The 22,948-nt window shown below is 42.1% G+C and overlaps 1 protein-coding gene across 2 annotated transcripts; it reads right to left on the bottom strand.

Moving 5' to 3' along the window:
* Positions 1 to 2,276: 2,276 nt before the first annotated feature.
* Positions 2,277 to 12,916, bottom strand: MCAT (malonyl-CoA-acyl carrier protein transacylase). Of its 2 annotated transcripts, XR_005748049.1 has the most exons (5): positions 12,372 to 12,916; positions 7,379 to 7,466; positions 4,500 to 4,717; positions 2,956 to 3,447; positions 2,277 to 2,920 (listed from the first exon to the last, which is right to left on the bottom strand). XR_005748049.1 is itself a non-coding variant. In XM_040345828.1 (4 exons), the coding sequence occupies exons 1-4, from the start codon at positions 12,789 to 12,791 to the stop codon at positions 3,028 to 3,030; spliced, it is 1,146 nt and encodes a 381-aa protein (XP_040201762.1). In that variant the 5' UTR covers positions 12,792 to 12,916; the 3' UTR covers positions 2,277 to 3,027. The 2 variants fall into 2 exon arrangements, 1 of the variants encoding a protein (XP_040201762.1); XM_040345828.1 differs by having other exon boundaries at positions 2,277 to 3,447.
* Positions 12,917 to 22,948: the final 10,032 nt, after the last annotated feature.

Raw genomic sequence — 22,948 nt, 5'->3', positions numbered from 1 at the left:
GTATTAATGCTCCCCTTACTAGAATTCATGTTACCCGTGTTTGGAGCGATATGGTGCCATTCATTCATAATGGATGTGCATTGCAGTGTGATGCCAGAAACTGTACATGCATAATTTTTTGTGCATTTCAGAAGTCCATTCATTTTTGTTTTGGATAGAGTGAGGAAGGGTTTCTTTTTATTGACAATTACCAAAATAAGTAAGCAATATTTTCTCACAGAAATCCAGAGCGAGTTTTTAGCTTTCCCACTCTGACAGAGATTTATATTTTGTTCCTGCTGGAGAGAGCCCCTGCATTTTCTGTTCTGGTGAAAGTGGTGTAACTGGTACAGGATAGGAGGTTACATTTCTCCAGGGACACAAAGACTGCAAAAATAAAAGCTGAAAACAAATTCTTTCCTCGTCCTAAAAAAAGTTTTGGGTGAAGCTCCATTCTATTCCTGTGCTCCTCCATGCAACAAGGACAGGCTGAGAGAGTTTTAGGAGAGACTGCAGAACATCATTCTGACACCAATCCCATCCCCAGACAGATTTTGGTCCAGTAGGTGGGACTTCGACCTTCCTAACTACCTACTACCTTATCACAAAATATACAATATTTGAAAGCAGAAAAATGGCATTTCTACAGGCTAAATGGACATTTATTCAGTTTTTAATAAAATGTCATTTTACTTTAATTGGACTTCCTCATTATCCTGTTTCCAGAAGTGAAACCAAATTGTGTTTACAAAACAAACACCAAAAGTGTGGCATAACCTCGCATCCGGGTGGGGAAAATCAGAGATTAGTGATAATAGTCATTACAGTAAACAGTTTTTCGTTTGGACAAGCCCAGTGAGAGCAATTACACTTTTAACAAGCCCTTCAGATCCAAAACACATACAGAGTACTGGGGGTTCCAGGTCTGTAGAAGTAATTTTCCCCCTAAAGAAACTCTTCTTTGGGAATCAAACCTGAAAAAGCTGCAGGTAAAAAGTACATACCAGCAGCAGCCTTCCTTCTTCTCACTGACCAATCCTGGGTTGTTCTGATGCTTCCCGGGAGAGTCGAGCTTGCCACTAAACCCCATTCCTACAGTCCTATTGACCCACCACTCTGATGGGCTAGCAAATAGGAAAGTGCAGAAGGTAGCAAGAGACATTCAAACTTCAACAATACCAGGAAGTGCCAAAGCTTTGCCTGTCAGAACACCCAACCTGGAATATGGCCCTGATGGGAGAGGGGAGCTGCAGGTATGCATACCCCCAGTTGCTTTTGAAAACACTAGTTGACTGGCTGGCATGTCGATTGACCGTCTTGGCACTTTGATTCAGTAACCTGGAAGTAGCATGCAGGAAAGGATTTTTGATCCTCCTTAGGGACTGAAAAAGATTTAAAGCCAGACCATCGACAAAACAGCCAGTTGGTATTATTAGAAAGTGGTTAGCAATGGTAGCTCCTGTATTCCCATCACTGTAGGCTTCCCTGGAAATGTACCCAGCAAGTCCTATAAAGCTTGTAAGCGAACAGTACTTCTAAACTGTAGACAACTTGTGGTGCCTTCGATTAGCTTTTCAAATCAATAATCCAAACCAAGGCCTGACCTAACCAATAAGGTTCTGGTAGAGGATTTGTTAATGGTGGAGGATGGAGCACAACTGCAAGTGCTCAGTTATGTAGAAGTCAATATTCTAAGTACAAAATGTGCCTGGAATCTGCATGTCAGAAAGCAAGAATTGATTCAAATAATAATAGAGGTACTTTGTACCTGCAGTATTGCTAGTTTAGACAGCTTTTAGATTGCAATACAGAATAAACACTGTACACACGAAGCACAACCCCAAACTGCCACTCAAACCACAATATACTTCAAAACAACAGCTCCTAATAAGGATGAGCTCCGGCGTGTTCGCACAGTCCATGTGAAGTCGGTATCGTGCTGCGCTAATCACATGCAAGGAGACATTTCCTGATGCTCGGCTGCAGAGATGGAGAAATGTCTCCATGCCTGTGATTAGCGCAGCGCGGTGCCGACTTCCTGGCGGGCTCTGCACATGGACTGTGCGAACACGCCGGAGCTCATCCCTACTTCTAATCACAACTTACAACCAAATCCACACACATCACATGCAACAGTACATTCAAATAAAGTGAATAATATATCCAAATAGTGCAAAACACGGTATGTCAGGGACATCATGGTAGATTAGTGCAGCGTTTGTACTTGCGGCGTGTGAGAGTCCATTTGTAGTTAGTTTATCTTTTTAATGATAAAAGCAGTATTAAGCTATGTGTTGTTTTTTTTTTTTTTTTGAGCTTTACCATTTGGGTGCAAGGCTTTTTCTAACCTACCTCTAGTTTGGAGTTCGCAACTGTCTACGAGTACGTTTCTGCTGAATGAAGGTGCACAAGGAACAGCACTAGGGCATTTTTCAGCAACGCAACTGAAACTTTGATAATTGCGATTTAGAAATTTTTACCAACTATACATTATATTTATACCATGTTTTGAACACTTTGGATATATTTTTTACCTTATTTGGTTTTATTTTTGAATGTATTACATGACCGTTAAATGCGATACCTTTAGGGGGATATGTTTGTGCTTCTCTTTTGTAGTATACTTTTTGGGGTTCGGGACAGGCTTACCCTAAAAAATTCAATTTCTGTGCATTTATGTGCTCCTCCCACTTAGCACATTACAACCACAGAAAGAACTCCCCTCTCATTAAGCCTTCAAAGTTGTTGAGAACCACACCTTACATATTCCTCTTTAATCTGGTTGACTAAATTACAGGACCCACCCACCACATTGAGCTGTGCCTGGCTGAACTGCTAGTGTAGCCTATTGTCAATCAAACATCTTAATCATCATCAAAACAAATTAAAATAACATAAATGGGGGCAAGTGCTCACAGACAAACAAGAAAGCATGAACCACAAGTTATGTCCTCTATAAAGATTATTTTGCATTTTTCTCTGAAAAATCTACTATTTTGCATGAAAACAGAAATATACAGCCACACAAGTCAATAAAAAGTCCCAACGTTAGTCCACCTCTAAATCTTTTTCAAAAACATCCACTTGCTCATATGACCTCCATGCTTTTAGATTACAAGTTTTCAATATTGTTCCCATTTGTTGTCCTGGTCCCAGTTCAAAAGTCTGGGGAAAGTCCTTTCCTTTCTTTCTTTCATAGATGGTGTGCATGATCTGCTCCCATTTCACGGGGGATACCAGCTGTTTGGCAAGGAGATGCTCAATGGTTGGGCCTTGCATGTACCTCTTTCCATCAACATTACAGTAAACATTAACTAGAGGACTCTTGAATGTCAAACCCTTCAGTGCTTCCGCCAGAGGTTCCACAGCAGGTTCCATTAAACGGGTGTGAAAGGCGCCACTTACCGGTAGAAGCTTAGTCCGGAAAAAGTTATATTTGCGGGAATTGTTCTGAAGGAACTGAATGGCCTGGAACACATAAAAAATGTTACAGTTTATATCACCGATAACCTTCTGAAAGATTAAACCTGAAAACAAAAACATTATATATTTCAACTTGCCGGTGCTTAGATGTAGTGACTGTATTTATTTTTGAGTTGTTTTCTATGGTTGCACCAATATTGCTGCCGATACTAAGCATTTGCATGAGTACACGTGCAAATGCTCCGATGTCTGAAACCAAAAACCCAAATATAATGGGCTCAAATCTCACTGCAAAGAATCACTTGTGATATGAACAGGAATACGCTGCGATTCCTGTCCGAATCGCATGCAGTTTCCCCCACTGCTCATGTGTGAACCCAGACATTGTCATAGGTACTTCAGCCTGGGTTCACAAAGGAGTGGTCTGAGAAACTGCATGCAATTCAGACAGGAATTGCACTGCATTCCCAATGGGATCGCATGCCAATCTTTGCAGTGCAATTTGAGCCCATTCATTTGTATGGGCTCAAATTGCACCGCAAAAGGTATTGATACTCTGTATTGGCGAGTACATAACATAATCGAAAGAATCGATACTCATACTCACCAGTAAAAAAATAAAAAAATTGTATTGGTGCAACCCTAGTTTGTTCCCTTTTATCACCACATTCTCCTGCCTGTAACACAATTCCTGTACTAGAAGGCGCACGGCACTAGATCTATGGAGGAGGGACTGGGTCAACAAAGGCAGAACAAGTAATGTCCAGATTCAAATTGTATTCATACTTTTATGTCCCCTTTTAATAGCGCTTGGTACAGTTGCACAAATTGTGTAATGGATGGATAAAATTGTAATGATTCTGAGGGATAATTATTCTGACAATGGCTGAAAATGCTGGTTAATTTATCTATGGAGGAACATCATTATCACCCAGAGAAGAATTCTGGAAAAACAAAATCAACAGATGTTATTACAATTACCAAGCAGATAAAACAAAATGCTTTCAAAAGGTATAATAAACAGGCCAAATGGAAGTAAATAAGAAGTTTAGGGTTAGGGTTTTTATTTAATCATCGGTGTCTAAAAAAACGCTTACCTCCATATGTCCTGCAATCACTCTGCCATTTGGAAACAGATAATTGGCCACCTCGCACACCGGGTCCGTAATGCCCAAAGTGAGACAGTGGTCCTGGGCCTCGGCACAGGCGGTGCTGTATTTTGTCTTGGAGCTCCCAATCACAGAGAGCATGCCACTCTGTATGGCTTCAGAGGCCTTCTGCATAGCTTCTGCCCTCACTTTTACTGCATACAGAGCTAAAATACAGAGATATTCCAAGATGAATTCTACTTATCAATGAAAGACATGTACATCATAAAGTCTTCACGTTTTACTTTCCTGTGTTCAGTTAAAAATGTAAATGTTATGTACACACAAATACATCCAAAGCTAGCGCCCTTTTGATCCCCCCCCCCCCCCCCCAATACTAATTAGGTCTAGGTTCTTAGCCAGTGAATGTGTAGCCCAGGGCTAATTCGCATAGCTTCCGGGTAAAGCTGCTTCATATACAAAATTAACTATGACAAATTACAGTATTTTCACTGCAGCTCTAAGGGGAAGCAAAGCAGGCAAAACCTGCCAATCACCCTTAAGTATCAGATATCAACTTTAGCTGAAATATTGTGTAGGGTTGGTTTATGTGTTAGGTTTAATCAGAAGGATTGACAGAATAAGAACAGAGTTGTGTGGGGATGTTTGTGCCTTGGTGTCAATACCAACTATTTACACTGGGTGCCCGACAGGTTAATTCTTTTCTCCTGAAGCAGTCCTAATGAGTTCATCCTTTGGGACAGGAGCTGATGCAAATGGTCCATATCTTATGGAAAGTGTGGCAAAAAGTTTCAGTGTGTTATAATATATATTTGTGTGTGTGTCTATGATTGGCCAACATACAATGGATCTGTGATTTATCATAATTTAAAGCATATATTACTATCATCTTAGTTTTGGATAAAGAAAAAAAAAAAGGGGCTGAAACCCCTGCCAGTTTGTTTTTTTGTTGCTGTCTATGTAGAAGTTGGGAAGGAACTTCCTGTCTCAGAGACACAACGGCGAATTAAAAAAAAAAAAAGAAGTCTTAAAGTGGTGAATTACCTTCCTAGACAGATCAGGTGCCACTGGAAGATTTCCTTGTATCTCTTATGTTCTGGGGATAACTAACATTTGAGATTTATAATCACTTTCTTTTTTTGGTGACAATGGTCAGTAAAAATACAGAGGACAAACCACCCAAAAGGGGACACAAACCATTAAAAACTTAAAAGCTAGTCTAACCATTCCCTGCTCTAAAACCCCTTTTTTTTTGGATAAAAGATTTTGTCTCGAGATGCACTTTAAATGCTCACATTTTTCATGATAATGCTAAAATGCAACCAGTCTGCAATTTCTTGTGACACCACAAGGTGTCACCACTGCATCAAAGCCTGAGGCTATCAAAGGGGATAAGAGCGATTTTATAGATTTTTATGTTTTCACTAGAAAAAGAAAAATCAATTTACTGACTGTGAACCTTGTTCTTCCAGGTATGTTTAAAGGTTCTAGTATTCAAGGGGTTAAAACAAGTTGCTGTTGCAGCCCTGAGTATGTCTTTTTAAGCTGATGATCAGCTTTCATGTAAAAATGAACCAGGCGGCTCACTTTTACAGTACCAGGAAGGTGCTGACCCACCCCACCCTGTGCTGCTGGCCATGGTGGTTCCTGGGCACTCTTGTTCTTCCAGGAAACCTGGGATTGCAGTAAACATTGCCCCAATACATTGTGCAGGAGAAGATCGAGGGACATTTGTTCTGCTCTGCAATGAATAAATCCACCAGTCATACGTATTACATCACGTCTATAGAGCTGTCTCGCTCTAGTTTCTCTGCTGCAGAGCTTAAACTGTGGCAGGGAGAAGCAGCATAAGGAGTCAATCAGTTTATCTGCACTGTTCATGTGCTAACAATGAGCATCTTGATAGCAGGAGAGAGCAAAATAACACAGAGAGATGAATTCATCAGACCACTGCTTCTCCTTTCACTGTCCAATGCAGAGTATCACAGAGCCACTTTCTTTTTGCTAGTTCTTTCACTGTAGTATGCCTTTGGCTACATCTTTACTCATGGGTAATCTGATACTTTATATAAAGCTGAGCTTCAGGTAAACATGTAGACCAGTGGTTTTCAACCCACTAGTGCCGTGACCCCTTGATAAAATTTCCCAAGTTGTGGGGCCCCTAACAGTAAAAAAAATTCCATAGCTTGGGTTGTCAGCACCTAGGGTAAGGAAAGTAATTTACGCCCCTAAACCACGGACATTTAACGCTGAGTCCCTTCCACTTATACAGTATTAAACCCCTTATGGTACATTTTAGGATGTACAGCTCTCTCTGTTCTCCTTTCTATCTCTCTATATCCTAGGTTCTAGAGAGTGTAATATATAAACACATACACTGTGTGTATGTGTGTGTAATATATATTTTTTTGTTCTTTTTGTATGTGTTTGAAATGACAATAACAAATAATAAAAAAATACACGTCCCATAAGACATTACAAGACCCTGACAATCACAGGCATAATGGGATTTGCAATTTTTCCACAATTGGAGTGCCGAGGTTGCCTACCTCTGAGTAATGCATTTAATACAGTGTGGTGTCTTGCTTTTAATGTGAGTGGCATTCTAATGCAGCACAGTACAATGCATTTGTGCTTTACAGATCTTGATTCACATCTATAGATTGTGGTACACTGAGCAACAAGTTAAAATGCTGCTTGACCTTTATGTGTTCTATGTGAATGGACAAAAATATGACTAATTAACTTGAGTGCAGTAACGCATCCATACAGTGTGAGTGGGTCCTAAAAGATTTTTCTCAAAATGTCTTTAAAACTTCATGTACACTTTATAGAGCTGTTACCAACTAACCATTCTGCATCCTTACCTTCTGTAAAATCTAAAGCACCAGCGCACACAAGTGCAGCATACTCCCCAACACTGAATCCCGCCACCGCAATACAGTTCTCTAGAGCCTAAAAAAAAAAAAAAAAAAAAAAGAATTTCAGCTTTTAGCCTGGTATCATAACATCTGCTAAGATTGATAAAATGCATTTTAAAGGGATGGGGAAAGCGGCTCTTCAAACTGTATGTAAGCCAATTTATTTTAGTAGTTTTGAATGGAGGGAAAAGGTTGGAACCTCTTTTTTATTTGTCTGTATCCCAGCTGGCGGGGATCCACTCTGTATTTGTGCTGGTGTCCACTGTTTATGTTATTAACAGGAAATTCAAAAATGCTAGAGCTGTCACAGGACCATGAGGGGAGAGGAAATCTTACAATGGAACAAGAAAAGATTGTCCCTTGCTTTTATGAGATTTCCTCACTTCCTGTTGTGTTTCTAAGAAACGAAGTGAAGGGAAATCTCTCTAATGGATTTAGTAAACCCTTTTCCCGAGTATATATTGATAAACATTGAAGTTATGGAATGGCTTATCCTGAAGGCAAAGAGCTAACAGCAGGGTACAGAAACAAGGAGCCCTGGTTATGCTGGTTTGGCTCCAAGTTCCACTTTGAAGAATCCTCCCCCCTCCGCTAACAATATTGGAGGTTAATATTTTTTTTGGGGGGGGGGGGTGAGTGGGTACCTAGTTTGGCAGGTACTCAATTCCACTTCTGCTGGAATCACCCAAAGTTGTCCCCACTCCCTGCCCAGTATTTGTAGCTGCTGAATTTTTTTTTTCTGAAGACTGAAGAACCTCTTTAAAGTAGTTCTTCATCCTACCCGGATGCTAAAGACCTGTGCATCAAACAATTGCCATGCTTTTATTTTTTAAATACTGTTTTGATCTTTTTTGGCTCTCAGTTCTGACCTCCTGCATCCTTTTAGTGGAAATGGCATGCGTTTCAACAGCAGTTGCCTGTAATTGTTCAAAGTCAGCTTCCTGATGGGGACAAAGGTAAAACATGCCTAAGCAAATGACTGTTGATACAGTCACTTATAGTCTTTATCAAAAGCACATGTAAAAGGGTGACAATGCAGGAAACAGAGCTGTCACCCCATAACAGGCATTGTCTGAACAAGGCCTTTCATGGCAGTATCACCAGGAAGTAATTTAATATAAGTTGCAGATTTAAAAAGTAAAAAAAAGTTTTGAAAGTAGAATAAAAAATATGCAGATCAGTATTTCTGATTTCACTTCAAGTCATTGAGCCAAAGTGGAGAAACCAGTGACAAGCATCTAGTATTTTCCCAAGGTCTGTCTTTCTCTCAATGCATTTTTATTTTAGGCTATGTTCAAATCTTTTTTATTTAAGATGCATTTTTGGTGTGGTGCAATAAAAATAAAGCCAGTTTGCTGCAGCTTTTAATGCACTTTATTCATAATGTAAATGTTTTATATAGAATTTAACCTCCCTGGTGGTATGATTCTGTCTGAAAAAACATGCTGAAAGCGGTACAATTATTTGCAAGGAAATTTGGTGTTTTATACTGTAGGCCTGTGATTTTTAGGAATAACTCACTTAAATCTGACCAAACAAGAATCTAATAGGCATCCCGGGTATGACATTTTTTTAAAAACAAAATTTTAAATTATAATATAATAAATAATTCTAAATAATTATAGCAAGTAATAATATAATAAAAATAAAAATTATTCAATAATGTAATCAAATCAAAATCACTGAAATTTTCTCAGTTGCAGAATTGTTGCTGTCATTATTTTTTTTTTTTATGACGAATTTCCCCGCAAATCGCTATCGCACAATTCTGCAAGTGATTATAATTTATTATCGCTGTTTTCTAGCTGATCTAAAACCATTTTTGACATAAAGGGACACTTTTGGTTGCTATGGACAATCTACAGTTTTCAGGCAGAAAGAAAGGTTTTTATTATATAAAATGACATGTAGGACACTGGGCAGACCACTAGGGACAAGGGGGGGTGTGTTTTTTTTACATACAGTACAGTAACCTATAAGATTACAGTATACTGTATGTAATGTGTTTGTTTACTTTTTTTAATTTGGCGCCGATCTCCGCTCCCGTGCGTCGTAACGTCGCAGGGAACGGAGATCGGCGGCACAGGAGGACGCTGTGTGAATCGAGCGAGGTCCCGCTCGCTCACACAGCGTGGTGACATCGCTGGATCCAGGAGAAGGTAAGCCAGCGCACGCTGCAGGCTCTGCATAGCTAGCCCGAGCGTGACTCGGGGTTACCGATCGTAACATGAAAAACCCACCCCGAGTCACGCTCGGGGATACCGCCAGGGGGGTTAATGGTAAAGCATGTACAACACACTGCACAGGTGTGAACTGGGATTTAAAGCGACCCTGTCACCAGACTTTATGATTCACCAACAATCTTCACATAATATGCATGCATTTATTGTACTTTATGCATGTTATTTACCTGTAAAAGCCTCCCTTGTGTAAAAATATGGAACTGAGACTGCTGCTGGGTGAAGCCATCTTGAATGTGTTGTCAGCAGCCCCAGAGACCCGTCACTCAAGTGACACTCTATAGCAGTGGTCATCTACCCTGTCCTCAGGGCCCACTAACAGGCCAGGTTTGCAAGATATCTGAAATACATCACAGGTGATATTTGCTGCTCAGTGATTGCAATATTCTAGTCTGCATTTCCCGAAGGTAATACATAAAATCTGGCCTGTTAGTGGGCCCTGAGGACAGGGTTGAGGACTACTGCTCTATAGTATTCAACATAACTTCTCTTATGGCGGTTACATAAAAGGTCATGTAGGGAGGTGAGGGGTGGAAGAGCTGCGTCAGCATAGACAGTAATCAGACACTCCCAGAGGAGGAAAGTGATAAAATGTGCAAGGAGGGAGGGGGTTGTGCTAGGAAATTAATGCTTGCTGAAGCAGTTACGTTTTCTATTAAGTTCAGAGCTTCCGTTTCAAGTGAATAAAATAGATTATAGAAAGGAAAACTTTGCACGCAAGCATTTAAAATACTTGTTTTTTCTGTGATTTTACATACAACTTTTATTTGGTGGCAGGGTCCATTTAACCACTTCAGCCCCAGAAGGATTTGCCCCCTTATTGACCAGGCCATTTTTTGTGACACGGCACTGCGTTAATTTAACTGACAATTGCGTGGTTGCGTAATGCTGTACCCAAATAAAATTGATGTCCTTTTTTTTCACACAAATAGAGCTTTTGTTTTGGTGGTATTTGATCACCTCTGCTGGTTTTATTTTTTGCGCAACAAACAAAGACCGATAATTTTGAAAAAAACAATATTTTTCTCTTTCTGCTATAAAACACATGCAATAAAAAATAATCAAAATGTCTTCATCAATTTAGGCCAATATGTATTCCGCTACATTGTTGTGGTAAAAAAAAAAAAACATTGCTGCGGACAAATCGGACACTAAGTGACACTTTTTGGGGACCAATGACACCAATACAGTGATCAAAAAAAAAAAATGCATCGTCACTGTACTAATGACACTGGCAAAGGGGTTAACATCAGGGGCGATCAAAGGGTTACGTGTGCTCCTAGGGAGTGATTTCTAACTGTGTGGGGGATGGCTTAACCACTTAAGCCCCGGACCAATATGCTGCTAAATGCCCAGAGGCGTTTTTACAATTCGGCACTGCGTCGCTTTAACAGACAATTGCGCGGTCGTGCGACGTGGCTCCCAAACAAAATTTGCGACCTTTTCTTCCCACAAATAGGGCTTTCTTTTGATGGTATTTGATTGCCTCGCGATTTTTATTTTTTGCGCTATAAATAAAAATAGAGCGACATTTTTGAAAAAAAAAAATATATATTTTTTACTTTTTTTTATAAGAAAAATTGAATAAACAAAATTTTAGTCAAACCTTTAGGCCAAAATTTATTCAGCCACATGTCTTTAGTAAAAAAAAAAAAAAAAAAAAAAAAATCGCAATAAAAAAAAAAATGAGCTACCTAGCGGCAAAAGTGACACTAATACAGCGATCAGAAAAATGATCGCTTAGTGACACTGGCAATAGGGGGTGAAAGGGTTAACTAGGGCGGTGATCAAGGGGTTAAAACTTTATTAGGGGGGGTACGGGGCTACCCTGAACCTAACACTAACTGCCTGTCACACTGACACTAAATGCAGTGATCAGTACATATATGATCACTGCATTCAGTGACACTGTGACAGGGGGGTCGGGGGATGCTCTGAAGGGGTTAATGTGCCTATGTGTACAAGTGTCAGTGTAGTGTTGGTGCGACTTACTGTGTGAGTCTTCTCTCCTCTCGGCGGTTTGAAAATACCGCCGAGAGGAGAACTGCATCACTTTCTCTACCTGTGTTTACATTACACAGGCAGAGGAAGTGACACGGCGGGATTGGCCGAGAGCGATCACGAGGGGGTGGACAGAAACGAACAGCCACCCCCTTAAGACGGATCGTTCCCCGAGGTAAGCCGCCCGCCGCGGAGGGGGTCCCGATCGGACCCCCGACCCGCTAGAAGGCAGGGACGTATATATACGCCCTTCTGCCTGTACGTGCCATTCTGTGGACATAAATAGGCGTGCGGCGGGCGTTAAGTGGTTAACTGGAGGAAGAGAGAGATCTGTGTTCCTGATTAGCAGGAACAGAAGATAGAGTCTCTCTTCCTCTCTGACAGATCACCGTTCTGCCTCTCCTGCGAACGATTGGCGGGGCCCAGCAGCCATTGTGGCCACCGGACCCACCGATTGGCTTCTGCTGCGTCTAATCACAGCAGGAGCACGGCACCTTCAACTTGCACCCCAGAGTCGACAACAGGAATCACGTACAGGTAAGTGATTTTGCACTTAAAGGCCTACTTGCCGCAATATATATACAGATGGATCGGTCCTTAATTGGTTGAAGACAGAGAAAGATGCAGCTATAAGCCAATCGATGCCGCTTGAAGCCAGGGAACCCCTTTATATCCCCAAATGGCAGAAATTAACTTACAGATGGGTTTTCCTGGTTCAGCTTCTCAGTGGCAGCCACACAAGTGACAAACATAGCAGGCTGGCAGTGGATGGTCTTGTTCAGCACTTCGGTGGGGCCCCGGAGGCACAGGTCCAGGAGGTCGTAGCCCAGCAACTTGTGGGCAGTCAGGAACATCGCCCTGACATTGGGGTACTTCAGGAGCCCACCTGCCATGCCCACTGCTTGGCTTCCCTGTCCTGGGAAGAGGAGGACTGTGGTGTCAGTGGGGGACCTCCTGTCTGGTTTGGGGCTCTCCACATCCTCTTCTTCATCTTTCTGTGTATAAGCCTCCTCCAGCAGGGTGTTTATCTCCCCTCTGTCCTTTCCTGACAGCCACCTCTGCCCATTATAAAGCACCACCCGATGCCTCAGTGCCCTGTGAAGAGCTGAGCCCCCCATCCCTGCCTGTGACAGCAACCATGCGTCAATGTCACACAACTCTCCCTGATTCACGTGCGCCTCTCTATGCCCTGCATAACACTTCCGGGTCTGCAGTACGCCTGGAAATCCTTCCCTACCGGAAACATCATCACTAGCACAAAGGTTCCTAGCTACATAAGAGTGATGCAATGCATGCATGTAATTCTGAAACTGCCACACAGACATGTAGGTTTTCAAAGTATTTTCCAAAGTGTTTGAACAGAACGTTTTAATTGTAAAGTGATTTTGGCACTACTCTGTTTAAAGTTCAATAAAATAAATTGCAAAGATTTATATTTATATATATATATATATATATAAATATATATATATAAATATATATAGTAAAACCTTGGATTTCAAGCATAATTCGTTCCAGAAACATGCTTGTAATCCAAAGCACTTGTATATCAAAGCAAATTTCTCCATAAGAAATAATGCAAACTCAAATGATTTGTTCCACAACCATTTATCAATAGGTCCTTCAGTTTATAGTCCATATAAAAAGATTATAGCAATGTGATAGGTTGTGTAACCATAAAATGTCAATCCACAAAAGGATTAAAAGCAAATTCCAGCAGGAGCTACAGAGTATAAAAGAGAAGAGAGGCACCTCTAAGTGTAGCAATATGTTTCATAATGCTGTATCTTAATTAAATGTAACCATATTGCTACACTTAGAGGCTCCTCTCTTCTTTTTTATACACTGTTGTGACATGACGCTACTCTTATGTAGTGCCCTGCTCCTGATGACCAGGCGCTATGTTTAAATTTAGGCTGCATTCACACCTGAGCGTAGAGTTTTTTTGCCGCGATTTTGGACAGGTCTAAAGGGTCACCAATGTTAAAAGCAGAAAAACACCCAAATCTGCCTAAAAAAAAAGTCCCAGAACTTGTTTGTTCAGGCTTTTTGGAGTGGAGATGTGAACCATCTCCATAGAGAATAATAGATTTTTTCCCCTCCAGCGTTTTGTAGCTTCAGGCTTCAAGCTACAAAACGCTCAGGTGTGAATGGGGTCTTAGAGTATGTCTGAGCTGGTAGTTAGCTCAGACTTTGGGATGATTAAGACTAAATCAGCCTCTGTTTCGGCTATGGCTGTGTTTGAAGGACTTCCCACTGTTGCCTGTAGGTGGCGTTACCACCCCAGGCCAATGTTGGAATACAAGCAGGCCACATTGTATTGGGTGCTTTCCCCAGGGAACAGCCCAGTGGGAGTGGTCTCCCCGCTGGGCATGCTGGGGAAAGGTACTCAAAGGGGCAGACGCCATTTTTGGGGGCTTTTTGACTCGTGGCCCTCCTGGCTCGAGGTATGTGATGGTTGATTTCAGCCGCAGGGCCTCGTTGGCCCAAAGCTGCATCCCTGCCACATAGGCCCAGTCGTCCTGACTGGGGCCTGCAATTTGGAGGTGGTTCTGCGCTGTCTGTTCTAAGGGAGGAAGCCACTCAATGGAGGAAACCAGGGGAGGACCTGTCCTGGAGAGGACCAAGTGGAAGGCTGCTATCTCGGGGAAGGCCTGGTGACTTTATTGGAGGATGCACCAAAGCCTATGTTACCTTACAGTGTGCCGGGTCGGCTTAAAGGCTCTAAACTGTAAGGCTGGATATCGGAATAATAAATCCTGTGGCAGAGGATTATTGAACAGTTCATCTTTGTCAGACAGTTGGTGAGCATGAACAGCCAACAATTGTCTGATGGAGCATACACACAATCGGATTTTTCGACACAAAACGTCCATCAGACAATTATTGTTGTAAAATCCGAATGTATGTACGACCTTTAAACAGGAAGTGTGTTAATGGCTGGATCACAAGGTGAAAATAAAATGAATAAAGCCTAAAAAAAAAAGAAAACCAATGCAGTCATCACTTGTAAAAATTGCTAAGTAACATTGTATTAAAGCCAGCGGCCAGCGGTGAGTCTCGGGGATAGCGCATCGCTGAATTCAAGGTCAGTATAGTTCCACTTTAAATATACCGTATTTATCGGCGTATAACACGCACCCTAACTTTAAGAGCGAAATTTCAGGGAAAAAACTTTGCACAGCCCCCTGCGTATAACACGTAGGCACACTTTACCTTCTATTTCAGGGTAAAAAAGTGAGGGTTATACGCCAATAAAAACAGTAATTATGCTTGGGTTTAATTTGGCCTTAAAGGGATAAGCCATGGAACTGAGACATTTCCTAAATTAAAAAAAACAGTTTGTGATTTAAAGTGGTTGTAAACCCACTTTTTTCACTTTTACCTACAGGTAAGCCTATAATAAGGCTTACCTGTAGGTATAAAGAATATCTCCTAAACCTGTACGGTTTAGGAGATATTCCCCTCGCAATGCGCCGCTGATTGCAGTGGCGCATGCGCAGGGGGGAATCCACGGCGAAAGGACCGGCATCGCCGCTCCAGCCAATCACAGCGCTGGAGCGGCAATACCCGGAAGACACGCCGGAGCAAGATGACATCTCACTTGGCGTGGACCAGGTAAGTGTTCTTCACCTCGTTCCGAGGTAAGTATTTCATAATCAGCCAGTATGCGGTGCATACTAGCTGATTATGCCTTTTGCCTTGCAGGTTTGAAAAAAAAAAAAATGTTTATGCGGTTTACAACCGCTTTAAGGGAATTTAGGGAGGAAAGGCCTTACAATTTCTCAACTGTAAGACCCCTTTCACACTGGGGCGTTTTTCGGGCGTTTTTTAGGCGCTTTGGCGTTTAAAAAAAGCCTGTAAAGCGCCTGAAAGAAGCCTCATCTGCAATCCCAATGTGAAAGCCCAAGTGCTTTCAGAGGCCTTTCACACTGCCAGCGCCCGAAAAACGCTGGTAAAGCGCTGCTAAGACCCCTTTCACACTGAGGCGCTTTTCAGGCGCTTTGGCGTTAAAAAAAGCTTCCTCAATGGGAAGGGGGCTTTAGGAGCGGTGTATTAACCGCTCCTAAAGCGCTGCAAAGAAGCTGCATGCAGGACTTTTTTTGACGCCCTGCCAGCTCAGCGCCTCAGTGTGAAAGCACTCAGGCTTTCACATTGGGATTGCAGATGCAGCTTCTTTCAGGCGCTTTTTTTAACGCTAAGACCACTTTTACACTGGGGTGTTTTTCAGGCGCTTTAGTGTGAAAGCACTCGAGCTTTCACATTGGGATTGCAGATGCAGCTTCTTTCAGGCGTTTTACATGCGCTTTTTTTAACGCTAAAGCGCTTGAAAAATGCCCCAGTGTGAAAGGGCCCTAACTATCTGCTTACTTCTCCTGTCAGTTGTTATTGCTCCATTCTTTGTACTCACAACAGTTTTCATAACTTGTAACTATAGAGAAATTACACAGTGACATCTCTAATTTGTGCCTCCAATATAAATTGTGTTCAAAGTAAAAAGTATTCTCAAGATGTTGACAGTTATGAATGGGATGAATGCATAAAGTTACGGAAACTTATCTAATGATATTTTAAAATAGAACTAATCCCATTGATTTAACGGTTTCCCAAAATAGTTACATTAGAGGCATGCCATGAATGATAACTGTCACAGACACTTATTTTGTCAACTTAACTGTCAAGGCCTCAAATGGCCGGTGTCATAACTGATCATACGTGTAATACCATGGCAACAGATAGTCAAACAGAGGGAAAGATGGCAGCTTAATTTACTGGAAAGGGATGGAGGTTTCAGTTCCGCTTTAAGGCTGCATTCACACCTAGGCGTATTTACGCCCGACGCTCGATACGCTGGAGGGGAGAAATACCATTGCCCTCTATGGAGATGGTTCACATCTTCGGCGTTCGGCATAGGAGATGTGGACCTGGGGGTTAATGGGGGTTAAAATCGCTGCGTTTTGTCGCCGCAAATCGCGGTACAAAATGCCGCAATTTGTCGCCGCAATTTGTGGGACAAAACGCTGCGATTAGGTGTGAATGCAGGGTAAGGCAACCTGTCAGCATAGCTCCCAACTGTCCCTGATTTCGAGGGACTGTCCCTGATTTCGAGCAATGTCCCTCTGTCCCTCTTTCCTCCGCATTTGTCCCTCATTTTGGTCTGATCTATATAGATGTATATAAAATGCACTTTTTATCTACCAAAAAGTGTTTCCCGGCCGGAGCTAAACCTTTGGTCTGATTTCTAAATTGCTGCATTTGTAAATTCCAAAAGCCAATATAAAGGAATAGTAGTGGTAAAAAAAAAAAACACTTGTAGGTCCCTGACATCGCCCCTGATGACACACGTTGGTGGAGAAAGGTTGGGCCAGTGGAGGAAGGCTAATGCTATTTTGCTGTTGGAGGGCTGAACGGAAGAGCGCCATCTTACTGGTAGGAAGCGCAGGTCGCTTTCACAACTACATGCCTGCTTTTTATATTGTACATGTGAGTGCATCTTTACACCATTTAAAATAAACCTTTGTTTAATGGGATGTCTGCGCAATGAGCTGTGTTTTTGTTTTCATCTCTTACACATGTGTTCATGCTATTGGAGCCTTTTGTGTTATATGCCTTGCTGATCTCCAAGCTCACTTTGAAATGACAAGTCCCTAGAAGGAGGAGTGGTGGATGTTTTTTCATTGAATGATCTATTATCCTGTGAATCAAGACTTCCATCTGCATCTTGGGTTGGAATATCCTACATGTGCATTTTATATGTACTGACGGTTAGCCCTGGTTTACACTGGGTACGATTTGGAACGATTTGAGATGCGATTTGACATGTCAAATCGCATCTCAAATCGGCAGCAATTGTCGGCAATGGCACTGTCCTAATTAGTGCGACGCCGCATCTGCGATTTCAAAAAGTAGTTCCTGTACTACTTTTTGCGATTTCGGGCCGCGATTTACATTAAATTGCGGCCGAAATCGCGGCAAAATCGTGGCCGCGAAATCGCGGTAAAATCGCGCATTTTACCGCGATTTGGAATTCGCAGCAGTGTGAACCTAGGCTAAGGGTCAGCGTGTTTGGGTGTTGGTGGAGGCTCGGCTATTATCCTTGCACTTGATTCCTCCTCTCTTCTGGATTTCTTTTGGATTGGATCCATATTTCGGATTGTCATTTATTGGAGTGATACATATGAACTTTGGATTGGATCCACATTTCAATTGTCATTTATTGGAATGTTACATATGAACTTTTTATTATTATTTTAGCGCTACACCACAACTTTCACAGTTGGAAGGATGGGGCTGAGGATAGTGTGTTGATTTTCTGGCAATGGTCAAGTAAGCAAACCATTGGCCATCAATGGCAGGGGGGGTGGGGTTATTAGAGCTAACTAAAACCTGCTACTGACCACTAATGCTGGGGTGGGGGGGGTATTACTAAAGCTTGTTACTGACCACCAATGCTGGAGGATTTACTTTTAAAGCTTTCTATTTTCAACCAATGCTGTGTGTGTGTGGGGGGGGGGGGGGTTATTACTAAAGCTTGCTATTGATCGCCAATGCTGGCAGTTGTTTTATTACTGCTACTGCTCTCTCTCTCCTTCCTCACTGGACTCAGTAAGAGCAACATGAGCCATTGGCTCCTGCTGCTGTCAATTAAATCCAGTGACAAGGGAGGTGGGTAGGGCTGAGTTGCACTGTGTGTGTGTCAATAGGATTGTCAATAGACAATAGACAATTCCACCCAACGGAACGGCGCGGAAACGTCACTCCCCATTTACCTACCAACAGGAACGGGTTTACCTGCAGTTGACTGGCTGGCACTGCAGGTTTAAGGCTGTTTATCCATTGATTTGATGTAAGTGTGCAGATATCCGCAGATATCTATGCCCGGAAGTGGGAGCAAATACCTGTATTAGACAGGTATCTGCTCTCCCCTCCCCTCCCCCCTGAAAGGTGGCAAATGTGACACCAGAGGGGGGGGGGGATTTCGAAAAGCGGAAGTTACATTTTTGGGTGGAACTCCACTTTAATTTCGATTTTATTGGTTTAATGGAATCATTTTTACTCCCAATGAAGGGCTGGTTCACATTGTGATCACAAGTCATGCAGTATGACAGCTCATTTATAAGAATGGGCTGCAAAACACACTACACCTTGTAAAAATAGCGCATTTACTACTTTTAAAAATGCACTACACTAAAATGCATGGTGCTGTGCATTTGCGATCTGCATTTCAGTGCCATTAACAATACTTTGGCACCCGCATGCAGATTGCAAGGGAAGTTCATGTGAACATGGTGCAGGAAACCTGAACGGAACTCAGCTTTCCGCACTGGCATTCTGGTGTGGTCTGAACCCTAAGGCCCCGTACACACTAGTCAGAGCCGCTGTAATAATAATCCAATGTTAGTACAATTACCTTTTTTTTGGTCATTAACCTTCTACAGAGGCGCATTGCGGGCGGTATTACCGCGGTTTCCCATTGTTTTAAATGGGAAGGAGCGGTATACATACCGCTTCTCTCACCGCTCCAAAGATGCTGCTTGCAGGAGATTTTTTTCTCTCCTGCCAGCGCATCGCCTCAGTGTGAAAGCCCTCCGGCTTTCACATTGAGGTTGCTGGGCAGGAGTTTTTCAGGCGGTATAGCAGCGCTGTTTTTAGCGCTGTACCGCCTGAAAAAACCCTCAGTGTGAAAGGGGTCTAACTTAATTTTCTTTTTGTTACTGTTGTTTTTGTTACTGTTGTTACTGTTTGTCTGGGGTGCCATGTGGGGTCTGCAATCCCATGGCACTACTGAGGTGTTGCCAGATGTAGAGTGACCTGCCTGATAAAGCATGCTGATAACCACAGCCACATGGACCAGAAGTAAAGGAATATCCACCACAGATAGCAGTAAAAACCTGATAGGAAGTCAAACCCTTCCCCCACTCTATCCAAAACGAAAAACTGTTTTTTTTCCTGGAATTTTAATGTAAGTCGCCTGATAATTTGATATTATGGTAAATTACTATTATTATTTATTTTCAGTTTTTTTATTTAGGAACATTGGTCTATTACAGTTTAACTACCGTACTTAACCACTTCAGCCCCGGAGTATTTGGCTGTCGAATGACTGGGCCATTTTGTGCGATTCGGCACTGTGTCAGTTTAACTGACAATTGTACAGTCGTGCGACGTGGCTCCCAGACAAAATTGAAGTCCTTTTTTCCCACAAGTAGAGCTTTCTTTTGGTGGTATTTGATCACCTCTGTGTTTTGTTTTTTTTTGCGCAAAAAAAAAAGAGCGACAATTTTGAAAAAAAAAGCAATATTTTTTACTTTTTGCTATAATAAATATCCCCCAAAAAAATATATATATAAAAAAAAAATTTCTTTCTCAGTTTAGGCCGATGCATATTCTTCTACATATTTTTGGTAAAAAAATCGCAATAAGCATATATTGATTGGTTTGCGCAAAAGTTATAGCGTCTACAAAATAGGGGATAGATTTATGGAATTTTTATTTATATGTTTTTTTTTACTAGTAATGGCAGCGATCTGCGATTTTTTATCTCGACTGCGACATTATGGCGGGCACAGCGGAGACTTTTGACCCTATTTTGGGACCATCGTCATTTATTATATAATAAATTCAAAGCAACGTACCTATACGTTGCTTTGCGCAGCTTTGCCATTCTGCCGACGTAAATGTACAGAAGGCGGTCGGCAAGCGGTTAAGGACAAGGCCTATTTTTCTAACTTGCTGTTTACAAGTTAAAATTCGTTTTTTGCTAGAAAATTATTTAGAACCCCTAAACATTATGGGCCCGATCCACGAAAGAATTACGCCGGCATATCTCTTGATACGCTGCGTAATTTCAAATTTTGCGCGTCGTATCTTTGTTTTGTATCTACAAAACAAGATACGACTGCATCTCCGATCGATCCGACAGGCGTACGTCTTAGTACGCCGTTCGGATCTTAGGTGCAATTTTTCAGGCGGCCACTAGGTGGCGTTTCCGTTGAATTCCGCGTTGAGTATGCAAATTAGCTTGTTACGGCGATTCACGAACGTACGTCCGGCCGGCGCATTTTTTACGTCGTTTGCGTTCGGCTTTTTCCGGCGTATAGTTACCCCTGCTAATATGAGGTGTACTCAATGTTAAGTATGGCCGTCGTTCCCGCCTCGCATTTTTATTTTTTTACGTTGTTTGTGTAAGTCGTTCGCGAATAGGGATTTGCGTAGAATGACGTCACCGTCTTAAACATTGGCTTGTTCCGGTTTCATTTCAAGCATGCGCACTGGGATACCCCCACGGACGGCGCATGCGCCGTTCAAAAAAAACGTTGTTTACGTCGGGTCAAAACGTATTTACATAAAACACACCCCCATTACATCCATTTGAATTCCGCGCCCTTACGCCGCCAAAGATACACTACGCTGCCGTAACTTACGGCGCAAATTCTTTGAGGATTCGAAAAAAAAAAATTAGTTACGGCGGCGTAGTGTATCTTAGATACGCTGCGCCCGGCGGAAAGATGCGCCGAGGTACGTGAATCTGCCCCTATATATTTTTTTCAGACACCCTAGAGAATAAAATGTCGGTCATTGCAATACTTTATGTCACACCATATTTGTGCAGCGGTCTTACAAGTGAAATATTTTGGGAAATAAATACACTTTTTTGAATTTTAAAATAAGACAACGGTAACGTTAGCCCAATTTTTTTCTATATTGTGAAGTCTGTATATGCAGTAAAGCATGCTTGCTATATTCACTGTGGAAGGGGTTATCCTCCGCATTGTGTAAACAGGCTGTTTGATCCTGTCTTCTCTAAACCTCCCCTCCTGGTATTTCCCCCTAATAATTTCCTGAGAAAACAGAGTTTTATGGAGTCACTCTGTACATGCTCAGTTTGGTGTGTATTGCTAGAGAGGTTTTTTTTTTCTTGGGAGGGTGCATGTGATCAGCACAGGGCCAATCAGCACTTTCCAGACAGAGGGTTAGGGGTTTCATAGGACAGTCAGAAAACTCTTCCTAAAAGCTTTAACCAGTGCTAAGTTAGCTGGACACTGATATAAGTCGCACTGCTATATACTGCTGATGAGAAAAGGTATTTAGCAGTTTATCTTTACTAAAATAATTGCGTTTTTATGTTCTGTGTACTGTGGAGACTAGATATAGTAAATGCAGGGTCCTGGGTTTAGTAACACTTTAACCACTTACCCCCCGGACCATATTGCTGCCCAAAGACCAGAGTACTTTTTGCGATTCGGGACTGCGTCGCTTTAACAGACAATTGCGCGGTCGTGCGACGTGGCTCCCAAACAAAATTGGCGTCCTTTTTTTCCCACAAATAGAGCTTTCTTTTGGTGGTATTTGATCACCTCTGCGTTTTTTATTTTTTGCGCTATAAACAAAAATAGAACGACAATTTTGAAAAAAATTAATATTTTTTACTTTTTGCTGTAATAAATATCCCCCAAAAATATATAGAAAAACATATTTTTTCCTCAGTTTAGGCCGATACGTATTCTTCTACATATTTTTCGTAAAAAAAAATCGCAATAAGCGTTTATTGATTGGTTTGCGCAAAAGTTATAGCGTTTACAAAATAGGGGGTATTTTTATGGCATTTTTATTAATATTTTTTTTACTAGTAATGGCGGCGATCAGCGATTTTTTTTTCGGTATTGCGACATTATGGCGGACACTTCGGACATTTTTGACACATTTTTGGGACCATTGGCATTTTTATAGCGATCAGTGCTATAAAAATGCATTAGATTACTATAAAAATGCCACTGGCAGTGAAGGGGTTAACACTAGGGGGCGGGGAAGGGGTTAAGTATGCCTGGGTGTGTTCTTACTGTGGGGGGGGGGGGGGGGGTGGCCTCACTAGGGGAAACACTGGTCTTCTGTTCATACATTGTATGAACAGAAAATCAGCATTTCCCCTGCTGACAGGAACGAGAGCTGTGTGTTTACACACACAGCTCCCGTTCCCCGCTCTGTACCGAGCGATCGCGTGTGCCCGGCGGCGATCGCGCCCGCCGGGCACACGCACGGGAGTCGGGGGCGAGCGGGGGGCGCGCGCGCGTGCGCCCCTAGTGGCGGCTAATAGGCAGGACGTCCATTTACGTGGTCTCGCCTAGGAGAGCCACCTTGTGGACGTATTTCGGCGGTGCGGCGACGGCAAGTGGTTAAGATGAACTTTACCACTTTTTACATAGGTTATCTTATATGTATATGTTTATAGTTTTGTAGCATTTTACTTTTTCATTTTAACCCTTTCACGCCGACG

The sequence above is a fragment of the Rana temporaria genome, chromosome 3 (assembly GCF_905171775.1).
Source record: "Rana temporaria chromosome 3, aRanTem1.1, whole genome shotgun sequence".
Lineage (NCBI taxonomy): Eukaryota > Metazoa > Chordata > Amphibia > Anura > Ranidae > Rana > Rana temporaria.
Note: the sequence above shows the minus strand (reverse complement) of the source record. Positions and strands in the feature narration are given on the sequence as shown.

What these genes read in the sequence shown, in the direction of transcription:
- MCAT (XM_040345828.1), bottom strand. Translation starts at nt 12,791, where the DNA reads ATGGGGGGCTCAGCTCTTCACAGGGCACTGAGGCATCGGGTGGTGCTT. An exon ending in TGAACCAGGAAAACCCATCT is followed by an intron (nt 7,467 to 12,371) that starts GTAAGTTAATTT and finishes TTTTTTTTTTAG; the next exon opens with GCTCTAGAGAACTGTATTGC. An exon ending in TGATTGCAGGACATATGGAG is followed by an intron (nt 3,448 to 4,499) that starts GTAAGCGTTTTT and finishes TATGTGTTCCAG; the next exon opens with GCCATTCAGTTCCTTCAGAA.